Source organism: Colossoma macropomum, unplaced genomic scaffold (assembly GCF_904425465.1).
Source record: "Colossoma macropomum unplaced genomic scaffold, Colossoma_macropomum, whole genome shotgun sequence".
NCBI lineage: Eukaryota > Metazoa > Chordata > Actinopteri > Characiformes > Serrasalmidae > Colossoma > Colossoma macropomum.
The window spans coordinates 20,599,603-20,623,197 of NW_023494802.1; the positions used below are offsets into that span (position 1 = coordinate 20,599,603).

Genomic DNA, 23,595 nt, shown 5'->3' on the forward strand with positions numbered 1-23,595 from the left:
AACAGCCACGAAAACACAGAATTCATATAGAACAGGAAAGAGTACACAGCGTCGCTACTGTCCTCCGTCTTTTCCGCCTGCACATTTCTATTGGTGTTAGGGCCCAGCCTGCACCGCTGGCCACCAGCAGAGGGCGATGGCAGAGAGGCACCAGAAGTTCAGGGAACTCCAACTCCCAGAAGCCCTCAGGCTGATTAGGCCCAATCTGGCACACCTGTGGACTCCTCTACTTAAGGCTGTGGCAAACAGCAGCCCTTTGTCACACCTTTGTAGAGGGGTGACCGGTACAGTACAGGTGGATATTTAAATAAAAGGAAAGGAAAGAAGGCTGGAAAAACAAAAGAGAGAAGTTGCCCCAAAACTACTTAAAAGCCAAAAAGAAGGACTGAACAAGAAACGACTCCAAGCCATACAAAAGTGTTCACTCCACAAAGAGCAAACATAAAGCTGACCTTCCCCTCAGAATCACAGAGGAAGTGTTTTTTGTTTTCTGATTATCTTTTATTTCATTTTTCTACCTCAGTCTTTGTTTGAGCTGCTTTCAGCATCCCCTTTGTCTGCCTTTTTCCTGCCATTTTTTTTTTTAATTTCCCATTCATTGAGGTGTTTTTGTCTGTGCTGCCCGGTGGCGCAGCGGTAACTCCTCGTACCGCCAACCAGTACATCGGCGGTTTGAGTCTGCCTCTGAGCCACCTCAACTCCAACATGCATAATCACCAAATTCACACTCCATCACCTCAATAAATTCATTTAAAACCCTTTCTCCAGGTTTTCCTCTCTGCACTTGGGTCTGCCTGCCTGCAGTCCCGTAACAATTGGTTGACGTGCCTCCACGTCAGAATCCAGTGCAGCAAAAGTTGAAATGGTTTGAACTTCTTTGACGCTCGATGAAGCGACTTTTCACTGCATACAGGCGTGTTTAGTCGGACAGAGGACGCAGCCTCTAGTGTGTAGGACCCTTAGGCATGCAGTCTGCACATGGCTAACTGGTGTAGATACACTTCCATTGCTTTTTAGCTACTTTAGCTTTGTAGCACCAGTCCAAAACTAAAGAAGCAAGCATTAGACACCAAACATGTCCTGACTGATTGATTTTACGGAGCCCCGCTAACAGCTCCCTGACACTGTCTGACGGGTTTTGACGTGTTAGATTGATGAGATGATGAACAGAAATGCTCATCATCATCAGGTCTGATTCTGATTTGGGGGGTTATGAGGAAACTGCAGCTCCTCTTCACAGCAAACGGCCCACAGTGTTTCGGCTCCCACATCAAGCTGCGGTGATAGAGACCATCACACAATTCCAGGACGAAATGATCAGCGTTTCAACATCCTCACATTCATATATATGGGTCATTCTACAGAAACGTCCACTCTTTATCTCTCCATAAGAGTCACTGGTGTTACCGATCCTCATTGGTGTTCCACATAATAAAGGAAACACCAGAGACATTTTAATGAACAATGCATTTTACAGAATGGCTGCTACAGAACATCAAACCACATGTTGTCAATCATGGAACATCCACTAAAATATGGAATTTAATCCATTTGTATTCTATTTTTTCACAATTACCTCAGAATAAAGTCGGTCACACCAGTGACTTCAGCTAAAAGCTTCATATGAAATCATGAGCTAAATGAGAAAATCTCTGATAACTGAAAGACACAGTGGACTCACCATGAGCTTTTCTTCATAGATCCTCAGAAAACAGGTAAAAGGACGTCGAGTGATGTCATCAGTGTGACTTTTATTTCAAAATAAGAGTTTTTGTTACACAGTAACACCAGTGACACGACTCCTGGGGACCACAACTTTCATTACATATTTTATAATATTTATTTGTTTTCTTTGTCATTTAATCTATATATTCCATAGTCATGTATAGATTATTGTAGTTAAAATTGCAGAAAAAGTGTTTTTTTTTTTTCTTCAAAATATGGCCTCAGCCTTCACACATGACTGTGAGGACGAGCTCTTCTGTGGTGTTTGGAATTCTATATGATTGATTTTAAAAACCAATATTGCTAAATTGAGGCTCAAGAAGGTGTAATCGATAAAATAACTTATTGCTTTATTTTAAAATATAAATAAATTGTAACCCTAACATGTATTTTAAGTGTGATATATCTCTGAACGCTAAGGACACAAAAATGGACGTTTTTGTAGGATGACCCATCTACATGTAATCCATAGATTACCTATTAAACTCTCTCACCATTTGGCCTCATCCCACATGAACGTTTCTGTGTGTTTAATTTGAGGATGTTGAAATGTTGACGCTGATCATTTCTTCCTGGAACTGTATGATGGTCTCTAACACCACAGCTTGTCGTGGGAGCAGAAACAGCGCTAAGCGTCCGCGCTGCGTCTCTGTCTCTGCTAATCATGATCATTAGTGCAGTTTAGTGAAGATTGTGGTTGTAGTTTATCGTCTTCCTTCATTTCTCCACCAAACTGCAGCTGCACTGATGAATCTGTGGGCCGTTTGCTGTGAAGAGGAGCTACAGAGTCTTCATAACGCCCCAAATCATAATCAGACCTGATGAGCATCTCTGTCCATCATCTCATCAACCTAACACATCAAAACCCGTCAGACAGTCTCGGAGCTGTTAGTTACGTCTACACAGGACAAATAACACAACCTGCATCTACTACATTGATTTTGCACACGAATCAACAACGTGCATTCAGTTAAAAATAAAACATGACCACGATTAAAAGAAAACGAGAGAATGATTTAAGAAATCGTGACCACGAATAAAAGAAAACGTGTACAAACCGCAAAACGTTCACTCAAATTCACTCCGGGGCTCCGTAACATTTCACGTAAGGGGAAAAGTAATATTAATTAGCTTGTCTGAATGTCTGTGGAGACTGTTTACCTTTGTCTGGGATGCGGAGTGCACAGGGCAAAGAGATGGGTGTGATGGAATGCTGATACACCAGCGCTGACAGGCTCCCTATTAGCAAGACAACACAAACACACACACAACCGAGAATTAACGTTTGTTTTTCATGCCATTCAGACGTCCACCCACACAAACATCAGCTGGCTGACTTGCAGCCTTGCAAATACCTAAAGGAGAAAAACACCAGAGGAAAAAAGCAGCGATCACAGATGTCACTGTTATATAACGTGTTCATGTACTTAAACTGCTCACTTTTAAGTTCTAGGGAACGTTTCACTGTGGTTTCACTGAGGTTTATGAGTCTGATTTTGATCGCTCGGCCACTCCGAGCTCTGCTGTGCGAATACCTTGCATGCATCACGCAGACAGATCCCCAGCTCAGATTTCTAAACCAAGTACGAACTCATTCATTCTCACAAGCTTCTATGAACAAGGCTGTGTTTGCACTCACATTCACAAAAATGCAGAGTGATGAATCTCCAACAGATGCAAGACAGCCTCGCTGGGGCTGTTTATGCTACTAGGACATTTGATCAGAGTTCGTGAAATCAGATTACTGATCGGCGTACTTTGAGAGCCTCTGCTAAACATGTGCCTAAGTTGTAAACAAGCACCCGGCGCTTGAAAAGGGTGAAATATGGCTACAAAACAGAGATTTAAGCTACAGTCACATTTTAAAGATGTACATAAAGAGCACTCAGAAGAACCCTTTAAAGAGTAACTACACCCCACTATGTTCAGCTGACTCCACCCCTGGCTCTACTTTAAAAAATGCTCCAAAATGGGAGGGGCACCGCAGTGATCTATGGGTTTGGAGGTGGGGCTGCGAGGGAACCTGGGTGGGCTGGGCTGCTGTGTTTTTAGAGCTAGCGTACGGCACTTGGCTCTACTGCCATCTCCATCTTCGAGGAGGGAAGGTGTTTCTGATCAGGCAGTGCGTCTCGAGCCTTAACAGTATGAGCCACTGACTCAAGCCACTGAAGAGTCAACATGATTACCAGCGAGCAGCAGAGGTGCCGAACGGTAGAACATCCCCTAAAACCGTGACAGCTCGTGTCTAATTACCTGTTCAGCAGGCTCGTATTCGATATATACCCCGTGTCCTGCTTTCTCAGACGCCCTGAATCCCGAAAGAATAAAGTGGATTTTTTGAACTCTGACTAAGTTTCATTCAGTTTGACATCAAGGTCGCAGACTGCATCACCCTGCATCATCAGGGTTTCCTGCCGTGGCTCTAAATCCTTATGTTCTACAAGCTGTTCATGCCACTTGAACGGTGTTACATCCGATTCAGTTCCCTGTCAAATTCACGTTCCCCTGTATAAACCAAACCCTCACCAAACTCACTGAATAGAAATCAACGGCAAACGGCGCTGGAACTGCGGAAAGCAGGAAAAAAGTTCAAGAAAGGCTGTACGGACGAAAGGCTGACACATTCGGTAACAATGGCCATTTAACGTTAACCTTTCCTGAACTGTTTCTCTTTCCGTAGTTCCAGTGCTGTTTACCGTTGATGTCTGTTCAGTGAGCCCGAGGGTTTGAGTTGTGAAGGGAAACGTGAATCGGATGGAACACCGGCAGCTTTACGGAGACTCGCAAGAATCCTCACTTAATCGGTCCAACATCTTTATTCCAAACTAAGCTCAGATTAACTGGGTTATTCACAGTTGGTACAGACAGCTGGCATATCGCAGCCTTGTGAGGTGGTGCTGGGGGTGTTTAGCTCAGCGTGTAAGTGTGGTTACCTTCTCACTCGAGGCTCCTATGCTCATATTATATTTCATATATGCTTTCATATTATAGGTACAAAGACACGTCATCTGTGTCTATAGCAAAGTTGAACCAGAGGGGGCGCTGCAGAGGCGGAAATGACCACGATAAAAATGATATTTTACAGTTTGGAGAGATGTGCTCACATTATAAGCAAGGCTGGTATATTTTATTATTGCATTTCAGCTGTTAATGAAAAAAAGGTCTTAGGGTGGAGCTGCTCTTTAAGGATGTCACTCACCGAAGTGGGGCTCATTTTGGCAGCCTTTGATCTTCACCCCTCGTGGGCCGGTCTCAATCAGGAAATGTCTGACCAACTGCTCCATAGGATCTCCACCTGCCCAGAGAAGACAGGAGACACTGAACAAAGTCCAGGCAACTTGTACGCCACTTGTAGTGAACCTTCAAATATTACAGGTAAATACTTGATATATTTAGGCTACATTAGATACAGATAACCGTTAAATCTCTTTAAATGTTCCCAGGATGTAGGTCTGTTCAACCTACCTGTGTGCTCCCAGATAGCAATGAATTTTTGGCCCAAATGTGGCCCACCTCCACAGTTCTCTTATGGCCCACATTTGGCCTTGATGTACGGAGTTGATTCAGGGTGAGTCTGGCTGCCTCAACTCAGCCACAGGTCCACCGTATATGGGCCAAATCCGGACCACACAACATGTGCTGCAACCCAAGTCAAGCCTGGCTCATAACGTTTGGCCCACGTTCGGCCTGCACAATACTTGCCAGTGCCATAACTGAGAAAGTGGCAAAAGTGGCACAGATTAGGCCCAAATATGCCGGCTAACTGGGCTCGGTCTCAAAACCTGACATCTTTTCCTTTTGTAAGTTCATTAATTCTTAATCAGTTTCTGAGCTGCTGAGTGTTTATAGTGTTTATGTTGGTTGAACTGCAGGCTGGTGTGTTCGGTGATGTGACGTGTGTAATCGGGTAGAAAACTGCTGTCCAATAGATTGTTGTCGGGAGTGGGGTGTCGGCACAAATTACATTGCAGTGCATGCTGGGGATTGTAGCGCTGCTGACTGTGAAATGGGTTAATATTAAGCTTCTTCTAAGCCGCTTATCCTTCTGGGTCATGGGGGGAGCTGGAGCCTATCCCAGCAGTCATTGGGTGGAAGGCAGGATACACCCTGGACAGGTCACAAAGTCCATCGCAGGGCAGACAACAGACATATACATCCGCACTCACACATTCACACCTAGGGGCAATTCAGCATGTCCAGTTGGCCAGACTGCATGTTTTTGGACTGTGGGAGGAAACCGGAAAACCCGGAGGAAACCCACACAGACACGGGGAGAACATGCAGACTCCCTGGTCCCTGGTCACCCGGCCGGGGAATCGAACCCAGGCGACTGTGAGGCGACAGCACTACCCACTGCGCCACCATGCCGCGGCTAATATTAATACATACATACATACATCTGGGTCGCGGTGGGGTGCTGGAGCCTATCCCAGCTGTGATTGGGCGGAAGGCAGGATACACCCTGGACAGGTCGCCAGTCCATCACAGGGCAGACAGACAGACATACACATTCACACACACTCACACCTAGGGGCAATTTAGCATGTACAATCAGCCTGACTGCATGTTTTTGGACTGTGGGAGGAAACCGGAGTACCCGGAGGAAACCCACGCAGACACGGGGAGAACAGGCAAACTCCACACAGAAACGACCCTGGTCACCCGGCCGGGAATCGAACCCAGGCCATTCTTACTGTGAGGCTAACATTAATAGAATATCAAAATGATTTCAAGGGCCGGATTGGATTGTACCATGGGCCTGATCTGACCCGTGGTCCTTGTGTTTGACACGTGGGCCTTAGACTGCATCCATGTGAGTACGGTTGTCATTCACAATATCAGTGTGGATTGCAGCCCTTCTTGGTCAGTTGGTCATTTACAGAAAAAAGGTAACGTGCTGGACGGAAGGAACATGGTAACCTGGTAGGATAAGCTACTTTAACAGCTAGTCTCATAGGTTATACATGGGTTTGTGCACATATTTGCAAAACCTACAGGTACACCTCCGAGATTGGTGAAAGAAGGCAAGATGTCCCCAAACCTTTGACAGGCAGTGTACACTGGTTTGAAGAATCACAGCCAAACGCTTATAAGAACCATTTGACTCAGTTCGCTGTTCAAGCAGCCCATCTATCACAGAGTGCGAGCGTCTGAATGAACTGACTTTCTTGGAAGTGCGAGTTACATCTGATCCGTGAGGACGGATTAAATCCAGGTTCAACCAGAACTATGATGAATGGAGTTAATCAGCAGGGAGACACACACATACACACAGCCTGAGGGTGAAATCTGGGCTAAAGTGCCAAATCCTCTTTCTCAGCGCCAAGACTAATAAAGTACCTTTTCATCCAGGGCGCCAGCAGGACTAATCGATTTTTTTAATGTGCAGAAAAGAATTTGCAATCACACACTGATCACACATACAGTTTAAAGTTGTTTATAAGACATGAGAGGGGTTAGTGTTAATTTCCGGTGTAAAACATCTCAAAATGGATGATTATGTGCTTCTAGTCTTTTACGAACCACAGTCGAGCGAACTGAATCAAATGGTTCTTATAAGCGTTTGGCTGTGATTCTTCAAACCAGTGTACACTGCCTGTCAAAAGTTTGGGGACATCTTGCCTTCTTTCACCAATCTCTGATGTAATGTAATGTCTGATTCTCATTGTTACTTTCACAAGCTAATATTATTTGGGGTCCTCCATAATTTGAATTATATATTGATTTTCTCACTTTAAAAATGTTTATATTTTTGCACAAATAACTAAACATTTTAGCCGCATCACACTGTGGAATATTTTAGGCTAAACTCGCTGCTACCCTGCCTGTTATCAAGCTCAGATCTTCAGTTATTCAACAGTTAATTGCATGACTTTTCTGAGAGAACTGTTTTCTTTGTCTATTTTGTGCGAAGGAGTAGACATGGTATGCCTGATGGACCATGCCAAGGAAGGAGAAGACAATAAATTATCAATGACAACTACATTTTCCAGCTTTTGATTGGGTTTTACTTGTTTCATTGTTACTTTCCACTAATACGATCAAAGAGCTGTTTACTGAGGGTATATTTAAGATGGGTATCTTTACTATGGTTATATCTTGCGACACATTAAAGCATCAGTGAGTGTGTTTACATGCACTCAATAATCCGATCATAATCGGATTTCTGCAGTTATCCGATTATTCAAATGGTCATGTAAACGCCATACTCCGATCTAGAAATCTGATTAAGAAATCCAATAAAAAGGCTGGAATTTAGCTCAGTAATCAGATTTCTCAGTGCTGTAAACTCTTACTCTGATTTCTTTCAGATTTCTCAGTCTGCACATGTGTGAAAACAGATGGCGGTACCAGAAATAAGCGAGCAGCGTCGCCGCGAGACGCAGCAAACCACTTTTGGAGCGGTGCTGAAACCAAAAATAAAAGATTTGAATATTCTTCATGTTCTAGATGATGTATGTTCATATTTTCAAGTAAAGTCACGCGATATAAAAAAAAAGCTGCGGTATGAAATTTGAGCTTTACGTTACGTTTACGTCGCGTCTTCTGTGAGTTTATTGGCTGGATGCAAAGCAGAAATCTGATTTACTGTCTGACTCACGTAGACCTGGAGTTTCCCCATTATCTGATTACTCAAGTGCAAGTAAATCAGATTACTCACAAAATCTGATTTTCTGCAGTTATCGGATTATTAAGTGCATGTAAACGCACTCATTGTTGGCAGGGATGCAAATTTAGTCTGACAGGTAGGGGGGCTGACAACAGAAGACTAAAGCTTTACATACAGCAATGTAAACATAAAAAAATGGGTAAACAAAGCAAACCTACAATTACACTTATTATATTGATATATATATATATATATATATATATATATATATATATATATATATATATATATATATATATATATATATATATATATATATAATGCTCTATAGGTCAATATTAAAACAAAAAAAATCAATGAAATGTCATATGTGCAACATAGAGATCCAATTTCGTTGCTAATGGCATTTTTCTTTCAACTCTGTCACTAAAATTCTCAGTCTGATCTACATTACAAAAACGTTAGCAAATGACCAATAACAATAAATATGATGATGATGATGATTAAAAAGAAAAGGAAGGACTATTAATATCTGTTCTAAGTCAACAAACAATTATAGTACAGTAAAGAAGTGTTCTAGTCCAGGTTAGTGCTTCTTTGTCTTTACTGACTATAACTAAACAAAACAAAACCCTATTTTGGCTTTTAATAGTTTTAAAATGCTCTGTAATATTTAATATCTGACAGCTCTTTTGCAACTCAGCTAAGTACCATAACCATCCCTCAACCACTAAAACAAGGGTGTCAAACTCAACCACTAAAACGGCCATATCAAAAAATCTCAACACATTCAAGATCCAGAGAGCGTTTATATTTGAATACGGCAAAACGTCAACAGCAAGAAACAGCCACTTGTAGTGAACCTTCAAATATTACCTGTGAATACTTGATATATTTAGGCTACATTAGCTACAGATAGATCTGTCATTAATGTGAACGGACCGGCGTCCTGAAATGACCCTCATGAGCTCATCCTACTCAGTAACGTCACGTGAATGAATCACGTTCATCATCAGCACAAACTAACGAGCAGAACGAGCTTCGCTGAGAAGATAATTAACTCTGATCAGCTCTCAGCTTCATTATTAGAGCGAGACGAAGGAGAAAAAGGTGAGATGAGCTGCTTTTCCACCGTTTACAGGCTTTAACTTCTGTTCGGCGCTGCTGCCATGGTAACGCTGAATGATGGAGCAGCGCAGTGAAAAAAAAAGCACATGAATTCCGATCTGAGCGTCAGATTAAGGTCGCATGGCTACGAATCGGATACGTATCCGATCTTGGACCACATATGAAAGTGGCTCCGGTTGGATTTGAAAAGATCAGATTTGTGTCCACACAGCCCCGAAAACATCAGATCTGAGTTACATTAGGGCAAAAAGTCTGATTTGTGCCACTTCAACCTGGAAATGTGAACGTAGCCTTTGACATCTTTTGAGAACTTAGACCCAGAACAGTTATTAGTGAAAGTGTTTAGCCAATATTAAAAGATTTATTTCTTATTCATAATATTATGTTGGAGGCCTGGGGTTGAGGGGGACAGCCCTTGATCCCGACAAGCTAACAGAGCTATGTGAAGTTGACTAGCCATGTGTAACCCACAGCACACTGTATTACATTCTCACGCTAATCAGTGAATTCACAGCAGCAGATGTTCACTCCAGCCTGAGGTTAAGCTCTGCTAAAGCACTTCAGGTGCAGCTTTAAGGGGTTTCCTGTGCAGACAGTGGCTAAGCTGGCGGAGAGGGAGGCTGTTCGGGAGAGGAAATGCCTGCTCTCCACACTCAGACGTGCCGTACCTTTGCTGCCGTGGTTGTTGACACTGGGGGGCGGCGTGGCCACTTTGAGGGCCAGGCCGTAAGCCCCTTGGAAGGAGTTGCTGTCCCGGATCAGGAACGCACCTGGCTCTTTTTCCTTCAGAGCTGCGATGGCTGTAGAGGGAGAAGAGAAGACAGGATAACAGACAACCGTCCATGTATCAGATGGATGGATGCTCTTAACAGCTGGAACATCACTTAGCTGCCCTATACATACTAAACTGCTGTAGAACAGAAATTCAGAAAATTGGGCATTTCATTTACATTTAGTCATACAGCTGATGCTTCTGTTGTAGCTCGAAAAAGCAAAATACACAAATTCTTTCTTATCTTGGTGTTAAGTCCTTTGCTCATATATACAGTGGTTGTATCCAGTGCCAGCTCTACCTATTAAACGACATAAGCAGCTGCTTAGGGCCCTGCGGCTGCCAGGGGACCCCTCACAACTTCTGGGATATTGCTGTACCATTATGTCGTCCAAGTTACTCGAGTAAGATTTAAAAAACGCAACTGGTTAATCATGTCTCAGAAAAGAACGTAAACATCTGGAGCTGAAAAATAGTAAAGAAAAAGAAGACGAGGTGAAAAGCGTCTGGAAAACAAGATGTAGCGGATCTGGGGTCTGTGTACTAAGCATGTTGAACTTATGACAGGCTTTCTGGCCCAGTTTCATCATTAAAACCTAACAAATGTAGCCACGTTTCAGTCGTTTTACAACAGGAGTTAATAACAAACTGTAACCTATCAGAACTCCAAACGAGCGTTCAGTCATCAGCAATATACAATGTAGCCAATTATAAATATATATAATTTACCCAGTGTGTTGTCGTTGATATTAATTGGCGTCTGATTTTATAGGAGATCGACTAGCAGGGTGCTGTGCCTGGGGGTCGGGGGGTTACTCATGCTGTCATGACGGCAGATTTAGTTCAGTAATATAACAGTGTCATGTTTCCATTACCAGTAATTGTCATTTACAGATGCCGTAACGATTGATGTCATAGCAGCTTATGTCACACACTAATTTTTAATGCATCCAGGTACATGAAAAGTGGGGGTCTGGAGGGTGCTGCAACACCAACAATAATAATATTAATAATAATAATAATAATAAGTTCTGAATTTTTTAAATGTATTACTCACTCAATTGTGCTTGTTTTAGAGTGGATGTTTTATTTTTATATTTATATTTTATATCTTTTCAAAATATGCAGTATCTGTGCACTAATTAACACTATATTTTGATTATAGTGTGTCGAATTGCTTCCCTCACTAATGGTTGGCTGTTCTGGGGGCATTACTAAACCCAAGCATGCAAAGAGGAAAAGTGTATGCAGAATTACAGACCAGTTCTGAGTCCCACAGCAGCCCATTATTATACTGACTATAGTTTTTAAACTACATTACTAATGTAATGATGTTTTTATCAACCATTATATTCCTGCTTGGTGCGTCTCCCAGTCTTAAATTTGTCCATGTGACTGCGGACATGACACCATCAGTTACTGCCCCGGATATGAACACTAGTTGGTTAATGCCCAGTTCATTAGCACAGAGTTCATCCGGAACAAGAGAGCAGAGTGAGGATGTGCACCTGCATCGCCACTGTCACTTTATAGCATGTTATAACACATTTTGTAGGATGTAAACTATCGAAAGACAATCAAATGAAAAAAAGGCAAATCCTTCTGTATGTTGTAATTGTTCCTGTCATGTAAAATGCTGCTTAAAAGTTTAGCACCTCCAACTTAAAACACCCTCCTGCATCCCTGGTGGCAATTAACAGTAATGGTAACATGACACCTGCCATTGTATGTTTATAGTCACTGTTATGTAGCTTAGTTCAAGTTAAGTGTCACCAAATAACAGATACTTCATTATTTCAGGTTTTATAAAAGTTGTAGAAGTTTATCTTTGTGATTTTACTGTTTTCTGATGTTCTAATTATCAAATTTCACCAAATATTCATTGCAGCGCAGTAAAACATGCAAAAACTCTTTTTTTTTCAAAATTTGCTTAAAGAAGAACTTGTGAGACAGAAGCAATAGCTCACCTTGGTCTCGGGATATTCCGGGCTTGTACCAAAAACGGGAGCTGTCCTGCACAAATTTGACGCTGACCCGGTTGCCCACCTCGCCCTCCACAGGCCCCTCACTCTCCCCGCTGGCCGCTGCCACCTCTCCCACTGAAGGGGAAAACGTAACATGATGCTGGGCCGAGGGTGAGTGACTCAAGGATGCCCTCAGGGTGCCAGATCTGCCGTTGGGTGAGCCTGGCAAGGTGCCCTGGCGGCGTTTCTCTGGAAGAGGAGGCTGGATGGTGGAACTTGGGGAAGCTCCGGGAGTGTAGCAGCCTGATGAGACGGGAAAGGTGGGCGTGGAGTGACCGTCAGAACTGCTATCTGTGCTTGGGCATGGCTGCAGGTGCCCTGCTGGAAGGGAGGATTCTGTGCCCAGCATCAGCTTCCTGCCGAGAGTGGCAAAGCCAGGCACTGGAGGTTCAGGGGAGGGTGGGATCTCCTGGCTGCCCAGAGGTTGAGGAGAAACGGGTCCAGAGGACGTCGATCTGGGGGTCCCTGGTTCAGGAGGCAGTGCCACTCCATTGCTCTGCGGAAGGGGTGGAACAGACTCAGGCGGGACTGAGGCGACACACTGTGGAGTATTTGGGGAGACAGAATGCGGTGCGGCCTGGGTAAGAGTCTGTGGCTCCTTTTGGACTGGCTGTGAAGGTGCTGTACTTGCTTCCTCAACTGGCAGGGATGGAGCAACACTGGGCTGGCTGGTGCTCTGCAGTTGGCTGCCCTGTGTAGGGGAGGCCGGGGCAGAGTGGACGGAAGGCGCAGGGGCTTGCTGGTGGGAGCTGGCTGTAGGCGAGACTGGAGCGGAGTGTGTGGACAGCTGCCGAGAAGGGGAGGAGTGTGTCTGAGGACTGGAACCACAGGGTCTAGAAGGCTCTGAGGATGTACTGTCTACTTGATGAGGTTCTTGCCCAGAGTTGGGTGGCTGCGGGACAGCTGGGTATGGCCTGTCCTGGGCGAGGGGAGTGGTGCTGTCAGTGCTGACCTCTGATGATCGGGCCTCCTGCTCCCGGATGCTCAGACTAGGGCTGGAATCAAAAGTCAGGTTAGATCAGTGGTTCCCTGTCCTGGGATCTGATTTATCGAATACGCAAATGAACAATGTTTTGTGCAAAGTTCACTGACCTTTCTTGTGTGCGCAGTGGACTGCTGGTGTGGACTGGAGTGGGTGGCCCAGACATATCAGAGGGTGTGGAGCATGCGCCATGTGCATCTCGATGAAGTCGCCTCAAGGAACCATGGGTTATATGGTCCCGCCAACCCACATTCTCACCTGGAACACCAGGGCCGTCTGACAGAATGGCAGAGAAGCATAACTTTAAAACCAAAATTCTGAAAATACCTCTCAGAGTGAGAGCCATTACGCTCTGAAAACACTGGTGACATACGGGACTGTATTTTATTTATTTATTTATTTATTTATTTAGCGCTTTTTACAACAGGTGTTGTCACAAAGCAGCTTTACAGACTGTGACCATACAAAGCCAAATCTTAAAGCGACAGTTCAGCCAAAAATCAAATTTACACAATTGTCCCCTTTTTTCAAATGTGGATGATCAGCCCAGATGTGTATGGTGTCGGTGTCTGAAGGCTGCTTCTTTAGTTTGGCACTGGAGATATGAGTCTAATGTAGCCAGCAAATAATGGAAGCTTATACTCTTACAATTAACATCCTGCAAACTGCAGGCAAAGTCATCTCAAATACACTTGCTTATATAGTTTATGACACTTTATAACAGAGGTCACTAATAGGCAGACCACGGTCCGAGTCCGGACTCAGACGCTGTCCTATGTGGACCTGGACCTACAACCGATAAACTATGGAGAATTATTTAATTTCGACAGGGCGGTCCTATTTTATTCGGCGTAACATTTCTAGTCATTACGGTACCGTTTTAGCGGCCTGGGAGACTCACAGACCAATCACATGTGTTGTAAATATCTCACGTGGCGCTACTCAGCCAATCAGATCTGTGCATTACGATGAGCACTGAGACTCGAGTGAGTGACGCACACACAGGGGAGGGACGAGGTGAGACACAGCAGGCGGAGAAGAAAGTGAGTCAGAGGGAAGTTATTTCACATGGCGTGATCTAAAAGAGAAAACTGACAGTAAATGTTGTTGAAATATGACTGAACTGTACTTTATTTGATTTGACATTCAGTTGTTGACTGTATAAGATGTTGATATACCTACTAGGCTACTTCAGTAAACAGTATATGGCACTGAGTCATAATACAAGTTAGACATTATGATGTTCCAAACCTTTGCTTCAGGAAATTTCCTCTAACTGGACCTTATTAAATTTTAATTAGATATCCCTGCTTTATAGCAACGATTATTTTTAAAATTGGGTAAAAGTGCTGGCAAAATTCAGGTTTTTAGATGACTACTACTATTGTTTTCAGTGAAGATTTACCGATATGGGAATTATGTTGATATCCAGTGTTTTTCATGTACACCTCTGCTAATGCTGATGCCAATATATACGCGTTTCTAAAAAGCTGGAAATGGCACTAAGTATATCTGGATTAGCATTACAAAGAAATATTTATTTGTAGATGGTTACAAAAGCAGTAAAATAAATAAATTCCAGGCATTTTAGTCCAGCAGCCCAGCAGCAGTGAAGACGTTGTCAAATATTAGTTGAAAATATAAGTAAAATCTACTCATCTATCCTATTCTCATGCAGATTTTTTACCAATTATTTGCCGATGCTGATATAATTCCGTTATCATTGGGCATCCCTAGTTTTTAGCTATGCTACTTTCCTCACAGGCAACAATCAGAGTCAGAAACTACATAAGCAAGTCTGTTTGGGATTACTTAACATACTGAGGCAGGTGGTTCAGGCATGTTGCTGATTCGAGGGGCACAAGCTTCTGTAACATGTACACCGGTGCAAAACTAAGGGCCAACTTTGGTAAACTGGATTTTCACTGACTTTAACAGCAACTTGTTTAGCAGTGCCTCTGCTCTATCCAGTATCTGTAGTGAGGGAATCAGGTTTCTGACCTGGGTGTGTATTGGGAGGGTAGTGCTGAGGATGGGGCTCCGTATGACCATCAGGGGGGCCGCTGGCATGGTGCGCTGGGCTGTAGCAGGATGAGTAATTCGAGGGAAGGGGGGAGGTGGAGTCAGATTGGTATCCCGAGGCGTACCCTCGGCTCTCCGAGGGTGAGGGCTGGTAGGGCGAGCAGGGGCAGGTCTGGTGAGGTGTCTGATAGCCGCTGGAGCTGCTGCTGTACTTTAGGTCCGGGTGGGCGTGTGAGTGCGACCTGGAAGGCTCGGGGTATGCTGGGTGGCCAGATGGCAGTGGGTCGAAGGCGAAGGTGGGCACCTCATGACCAGGGGGTCCATAGGGTGCCACAGTGGCTCTTCTATGCCAATACTCCACCTCTCGCTCTCTTTCCCATTGAAGCTCTGCCTCTCTTTCCCTGTCCCAGTGGAGGGATGCCTCTCGACCCCGCCGTAACCCCGCCTCCCAGTGCAGCTCAGCCCCTCTTGGAATGTCAGACTCCCTGGCTCGCCTTAATCCGCCTTCTCGGGGAAGCTCTTCCCTCTCCCAATGTAGGCCCTCGCCTCTGTCAAGACGTAAGGCATGGAATTCCTCGCGTCTCAGGCAGCAGTCCCGGCATGGGCAGCCAGGAGGGGGCAGGCTGTCCATCAGCATCACGTCATGGTACGAACCAGCTGGTTTGGGGTGGTGTGGATGGTTGTGATTGTGGTGGGGCTGGGGGTAGGGGATGTATTCGTCTGCCCTGCACAGGAGCCGGCCACCAGAAGTGAGAGTATGAGGGCCGAGGTCCTGGGATGGATATGGGCACAGGTGCCTGGAGGGCCCCTCAGAGCATGACCGATGCAGGTAGTGCTGTGGCCCTTGCTGCCGGTCCCACAGCAGGTCTGGAGGTGGAAGGGACTGATGTGGGTGGACGCTGTGGTGCTGGCACAACCCTAGCAGGGGTGGCATCGGGGAAGATGCCCCCGTGTGGCCGTTAGTGGCAGGAGCAGAGCGATCTAGGCAGTATCCATTGGGTAAGTGGTGGAGGCGGTCACAGCCAGGCTCAGCACAGCGCTGCGATCTGTAGCCCACCCGACATGAACAGGAACGAGCTAAACGCAGAGATCCCGTTCGCTCAGGGGGCAAGGAGTCGCCGTCATCCAAAATAGCCGTCTCTCTCTCGCGATCTCTCACACCCCTCTCACCCTCGATGCCTCCCAGCAGGCGGTCCAGCTCCTCCCGCTCCTGCTGAGTGGGCGGTGCTGGTCTGGGTGCGTCCTCCAGACGTTCGGGTGGGACTGAAGAGTGTCCGGAGTCAGTGCTGACTGACAGGAGCTGACTGGGCCTCTCCTCGGAGCTCCGTGGAGGGCTGCCATTGGTAGAAGGGAGGGAGGAGGAAGCTGCAGCACGCCGTTTCTTCACCTGAGCGTACAGGCTGCCATCCAGAGGCCCTCGGGTGTGTGCAATATCTTAGAAAAAAAAGAAGAAACGTCGTTAATTACACTGAATACTTCAAAGGGCTAAAATGATAACTTTAAACTACATATTATTCAGTTATTAATCTTAAGACTTTCTGAAGATCAGTCATGACAATTAATGGTAACAGTACCATGACACTGTTATATTATACATACATAATTTGTCATGACAACTCATGGCAGCATCAATGTTTATGACACTGTTATGTCAATGTTATGTATCTCTAACTTTACAGGAGAAAAACTCTTAACGTGAAGTTAATGGAAAGAGATTTTCCCAAAAAATTTGGAGGATTTCACCCTGAAATATTAACACAATGTAAAGAACAGCTGAAATGCTCAAAAAGAGAAACACAAGTCACTCAACAGTACAGACACATATACAGGCCCCTCTTTAGTATAAGAGGTTAAAACAAATCTCTCCCAGGCAAACTAAATCTTAAAAGGTGTGTAAAAAGGCTAGGCCAGTACAGGTTATCATACCTTCAAGGCTGTCCTGATGTCTCTGGTTAAAGTTCTCATAAGAGTCCCAGCGCACCACTGGATCAGCTGTGTTATAGTCCACTGTGACCGCTGGATCATTTCGCTGGTATTCTCGCCCTAAAACACACATACACTCACTTTTAAGACTGATAGTAGCAGCAAATCTTAGTACGGTAGTTGCACAAAGAACTAGAGTATTAAGCCCCCAGCTGTTTGTGTGGTACACAGTTTTACAACACGGTCTTTGTATAAAGTCATCTTTGGAAACGTCCATTTTTGTGTCCCTAGCGTTTAGAGATATATTACATTTGAAAAATATGTTAGGGTTACAATTCATTAATATTTTAAAATAAAACAAGTTATTTTATCAATTACACCTTCTCGCGCCTCAATTTAGCAATATTGTTTTTTAAATCAATCATATAGAATTCCAAGCACCACAGAAGAGCTTGTCCTCACAGTCATGTGTGAAGGGTGAGGCCATATTTTGAGGTAAAAAACTGCAATTTTAACTGTAATAATCTATACATGACTATGAAATATATGATTTAAAAGACAAAGAAAATAAATGCCAAATAAATATTATAAAATATGTAATGAAAGTTGTTGTCTCCAGGAGTCGTGTCACTGGTGTTACTGTGTAACAAAAAATCTCTTATTTTGAAATAAAAGTCACACTGATGACATCACTCGACTTCCTTTTACCTGTTTTCTGAGGATCTATGAAGAAAAGCACATGGTGAGTCCACTGTGTCTTTCAGTTATCAGAGATTTTCTCATTTAGCTCATGATTTCATATGAAGCTTTTAGCTGAAGTCACTGGTGTGACCGACTTTATTCTAAAGGTAATTGAGAAAAAATACAAAACATATGGATTAAATTCCATATTTTAGTGGATATTCCATGATTGACAACGTGGTTTGATGCTCTGTAGCAGCCATTTAGTAAAATGCATTGTTCATTAAAAATGTCTCTGGTGTTCCCTTTATTATGTGGAACACCAATGAGGATCGGTAACACCAGTGACTCCTATGAACAGATAGAAAAGTGGACGTTTCTGTAGAATGACCCATATGTATATATCAATAAGGCATAAATATAAAACAAATAAATAAACACAAGAACACAACTAACACTGTACTACAATTCACACGAATGACCAAAACGCCAAACGTTACAAATAAGTATCAATGACACAAAATACCTTTGATTTTCTCTGGTCCAGAGGAGAAAACAAATTCCACAGTGGCATCAGGAGGAAATCTGTCATCTACAGAGACAAACGAGAGACAATTATGTGAGTGTAGAGAGAGACTATCAGCCCTAATCTCCAGCCAATTTAGTGCTTCATTACACTATTAAACGTCGGGCAGCGGTCTCACATTACAGGACGGATAAAAGTTGAGGAATTTTCCCAGCATTTTAGAGGCAGTTGAGTCACTCCCTTGCTCTGTTAGAAAGCCTACAGAGAATCTATAGAGTGCATGTCATCTCAATTAGCCAGCTGTGTTAGGCAGGTGTTATCCAGTGGGACTGGGCCTGGGCCCAACGGATTATGGACTGATATCAAGAACAGCTACAAAGCGCGATGTGGTTGAAATGGATCTTGACTGGGGACCTTATAGAAGACTCATACTGAACGTTTCTGACAGGTTTTACTTCTCCAACACTGAACAGTCACGGGTTGTTGCAGCATTACATGCTGTAAAATTATACTATATAAATATGGCAAAGCTATAAGAGTTGAAGACAGACTTCACTGTTTTAAGTTAGTGTACCTGAACAAGCTTCATCCAGCTCTCCTTTCCCAAACCACAGCTGCGCTCCATGGATGGTGCAGGTGTGGAACTGCAGTCGAAACACAGTGTCCCTCTCAGCAGCCTGTACTCGTCTGTGATAGCACTTCACCTATGAGGGAGGGGGAGGGGGGGGGGTCTTTATTAAGCCAATATGCTCAAACTCTCTACAACACTCATCACCACAGATTCTAAAATTCTAATTTAAATAAAAAATAAATCAACGATTTTCTTTCTTTAACAATTATAAATAAATTATGCTTCATGATAAGAGAGCAACAGAGACAAATAGAGACAGACAAAGAAGGGTCAATATGAGAGTAAGACAGAGAGAGAGAGACACAGAGAAAGTGGCAAAGAGAGACAGAGGCCCAATCCCATTTCTTATTTTTACCCCTACCCCTTGTTTTCGAGTGTCTCCTTGCCCCTCAGAACTGAGTTACAGGGTAGTGGTTGAAATCTTCCCTCTGAAATGGGACCCTCAAATAAAAAGAGCATCACTTCATTAACAGCTACCAGCGCTGCTCTGTAGGCGACCCTGCCAGTCTGCAGTGACAGCAGAGGAGGGTAAAGTTCAGCTCCTCACTGCTGGGCTTTAGTTACATTTAGGGCATCATATGATCTTCAAAGAGGGGGGCAATTATTTATTATCACCCAACCCTAATTCTTCAGTGATATGAAGCTGAAGTCAGATATTCACCAGCTTCTTGTTTGAATTTTCCTGTTCCACCTTAAATGGAGCAGCAGTTCTGAAGCCTGAGGGGTCAGAATGGAACTACTAAACCATTTAAGGTGAAACGGGAAATTTAGCCAGCTACTGAGACGTCAGCACTACTAGTGATTTTTTATGGTTGTTATGAAGAAAATGACCATAATAAATTGAAATGACATTAAACTAAGAAAATACAATGGTTATTGTAATTTTTTAACAGAGGAAATTCTCACATTTGTGGGTTTCTTTGGTCTCTTGTTCTCCATCTTGCTGGTTTTTCTTTTTTTCTCATAACTCTCTGTTCGGAGTCTCTGAAAAACCTCCGTTTGGAGGGTCATGTAGCCCCAACACTTCACCCCACCCCTCTATCTCAACAAGAATCGGGACACCCTCCCCCTAGACGTGAACGCGCAAAACAGAGGGCTAAGGGCTCAGAGGTAGGGGCGAGGGGTGAAATGGGATTGGGCCAAAATGTGTGGAGTGCTTGGACCCTGATAATTGCAACTTGCAATGTAATTTGCAGATGACAAACATGTTTTACATCAATGTCAAAACAAAAACAAAGCAAAAACACCTGATTGTCTTATTCACAAAAAGTGATAATGTTCAAATAGGTTGCATGTTACAATTTCTAACGTGATCAGTGATCTGCACTGGAATACTTTTATAAAGTAACTTTCCCAACCTTGTCTAAATCGCAAATAGGGACCCATTTTGATGACAGCTGAGCTTACGGGAGAAACAGGATCCGACTCAGAGATAGAAAATGTGGTATAAAGTGTGTATATGTGTGTAATATGGTCAAATAAGGGAAGTGGCTACATGTTTGATGGATAGCCTTACGCACCATGATGTCACCTTTCAGCAGCAGAGCAGGCTCAATGGTCACACACAGCTTCCTGCCCGTTGAGCCCTGCAAATCACTACAGAACACACACACACACACACACACACACACACACACACACACACACATACACACACAGATGCATATCATTACTGTCGCACTGTGCAATTTTGTGTTTTTTTTTTGTTTTTTTTTTACTTTTTGGCTTCTTGGAGAACACCAGTAACTCTGCAGTGTTAAAATTTCGTGATAAATTGAACAGTTAAAATGATCAAAAATTATTCAGAAAAAAATCTGATCACATTGACTTCCATTACAAGTTAAGAATGTTTTTCCTTCTCCTGTAAAACTGCCATCACACACACAAGCTCAGGAGCTGCACATGCTAGGAATGCAGTTAAGGCTTGATACTCTATATGTCCAATCAAGTGACCTGACTTTCAAGTGACCATATAAGTGATCTGCTTCTCCAATGTTTCTTCTGAAATCAGGGGTATTAACACCCTCTCTCTGATGTGTGCACCCTCGTGGCAGAAAGACAAAGTATGAGATGCTGTCTGTTTTGGAATTTTAGGATTTTATAAATCATGTACTGTAAGCCCAGCTTTACTGACGTTGGGCACTGACATTGCATGGCTGGCTCTGGATCACAATTGCCAAGCTTTAACTCATCCCAGAGGAACTGGACAGAACTCCATCACTCCAGAGAACACCACCGCAGCCCAATGATGAGGGGCTTTATACGCCTCTAGCTGACTCTAAATTTGACTTGACTGGGTTTCAGGACTGGAGCTGAACTCTGAACTAACTGCACTAGCAAACTTACAGAATCACGTCTGTCGAAACACGACGTCGTTTTCCGACCCACGACATTCAGTCTGATATTTAACGCTTATGTTTCTTCATTCAAACGTCATTTAAATCAGAAACAGAGAGTGAAGTTATACCGGCGGTCTGCAGCTCCGTTAGGGGGACGACTGTTCATCTCTCGGCTGATAACATCAGCTGAAGTTATCTGAAGGCCAGCATTGATCTCATCTGTGTTAATTAGCTGATGTCGTTACCCTCCTATGATCACAGAGTTTATCTCCTCTTTATGCAACACCATGGGATCCTTTACCCACCCTGACGTGAAGAGCCGGTGGGCTTCTGTGCTTTTAAATGCTGTGAGAGACTCTCCAGAATGGGGGAGGGGCTGAGTATGAGATAAATATAAACGTCAGGAAAACACAGATTTGGCAGCTTTTGACAGTTTAAGTGGGATCAGGAGTTCAGGGGGAAACTGTATAAGGATCTCGCTTATTTATCGACTTTGTCAAGGAAAAGTTTTTTATCTTCCAAAGTGAGGTGAGTAATTTTAGCCATCTTTCACCTCTAGTTATGTTCGTGTGGAGCAGCAAAGCCAGAAATTCTGTCCCAACAGAAAAATCATGTGACTGATAGTCGGCTTCAAGCAAATATTTGGGTCGAAGTTTGATTTCTCTATGACAAAAATGAATGGAAATGTCCCAAATCTCCTACATTTCGTCTTATGTACATTTTCCACTGGACGCCAATGGATCCTCTGAATTGCAAGGTTGGTAAGAAGTGAAATCCAAAGGATCCAGTGACATTCAGTGAAAAAATGTATGCCGGACAAAACTTATCAGGTTTGGATCATTTTGTTTACTACAGGGTGCTATAGCGGGGACTTTTATATGCCATTCATTTCTGTCATAGAGAAATCTAACATAGACCCAAATAAGGGAATGATCCCATCCCATACAGAATGACACACTTCTTTTGCACATGTAAGGTCACGATGTCCAATGCCAAATGTCAGCTAGAGGGGTCTTTAAAGCCCCTCAGCATTGGGCTGTGGCGCAGTGGAACATATATAGGCCAGATGATGACTACAGAATGACGACATAACTTCAGTGTTCTATCCTGTAGGCCCCATGTGTCAAACATGGCCTTGTGGTCAGTCAGACCTGTGACACAATCCTATTCGGCCCGCAAAATTAGTTTAATTTTCTATTATTATTAGATCATTTCACCATGAGCTGCACTACAATTCCCAGCATGCACTGCAACATGATGTGCGCTCTGACCCCCTTCTATGGGCCAGCGGTTACACAAAAATATTAAAAAAAATATTTTTAAACTACCTCCTGGGGATATTAAACAAGTGTAACAGTTATCTGTAGATAATGCAGCACATTAATTCATACAAAGCAATTTGTTTTTAATTAAAATAATCTTTGAATAGTTCAAATATTCAGTGCCTATTTTGCTGTTGCAGTTTTTGTACACAGATCAGGCTTAACATTCTGACCACCTCCTTGTTTCTACGCTCATTGTCCATTTTATCAGCTCCACTTACTATATAGGTGCACTTTGTAGTTCTACAGTTACAGACTGTAGTCCATCTGTTTCTCTGATACTTTGTTAGCCCCCTTTTACCCTGTTCTTCAGTGGTCAGGACCCCCATGGACCCTCACAGAGCAGGTACTATCTGGGTGGTGGATCATTCTCAGCACTGCAGTAACACTGATGTGGTGGTGGTATGTTAGTGTGTGTTGCGCTGGTACGAGTGGATCAGACACAGCAGTGCTGCTGGAGTTTTTAAACACTGTGTCCACTCCCTGTCCACTCTATTGGACACTCCGATCGTGTCAGTCCACCTTGTAGATGTAAAGTCAGAGACGATAGCTCATCTGCTGCTGCACAGTTTGTGTTGGTCATCCTCTAGTCCTTCATCAGTGGTCACAGGACGCTGTTGGCTGGATATTTTTGGTTGGTGGACTATTCTCAGTCCAGCAGTGACTCTGAGGTGTTTAAAAACTCCAGCAGCACTGCTGTGTCTGATCCACTCAGACCAGCACAACACACACTAACACACCACCACCACGTCAGTGTTACTGCAGTGCTGAGAATGATCCACCACCCAAATAGTACCTGCTCTGTGAGGGTCCATGGGGGTCCTGACCACTGAAGAACAGGGTAAAAGGGGCTAACAAAGTATCAGAGAAACAGATGGACTACAGTCTGTAACTGTAGAACTACAAAGTG

The 23,595-nt window shown here is 43.7% G+C and overlaps 1 protein-coding gene across 2 annotated transcripts in view; it reads right to left on the bottom strand.

The window, feature by feature from the left end:
- Nucleotides 1-23,595, bottom strand: part of tns2a (tensin 2a) — a 124,363-nt gene that overhangs the window by 10,432 nt on the left and 90,336 nt on the right. For both annotated transcript variants that reach the window (XM_036591919.1, XM_036591918.1), the window contains exons 14-23: nt 20,545-20,620; nt 18,968-19,097; nt 18,394-18,459; nt 17,190-17,306; nt 15,243-16,697; nt 13,352-13,517; nt 12,203-13,254; nt 10,132-10,263; nt 4,925-5,020; nt 2,887-2,964 (exon numbers count right to left, since the gene is read on the bottom strand). In XM_036591919.1, the coding sequence (XP_036447812.1) occupies nt 2,887-2,964; nt 4,925-5,020; nt 10,132-10,263; nt 12,203-13,254; nt 13,352-13,517; nt 15,243-16,697; nt 17,190-17,306; nt 18,394-18,459; nt 18,968-19,097; nt 20,545-20,620 (3,368 nt within the window). The remainder of the gene's footprint in view (nt 1-2,886; nt 2,965-4,924; nt 5,021-10,131; nt 10,264-12,202; nt 13,255-13,351; nt 13,518-15,242; nt 16,698-17,189; nt 17,307-18,393; nt 18,460-18,967; nt 19,098-20,544; nt 20,621-23,595) is intronic.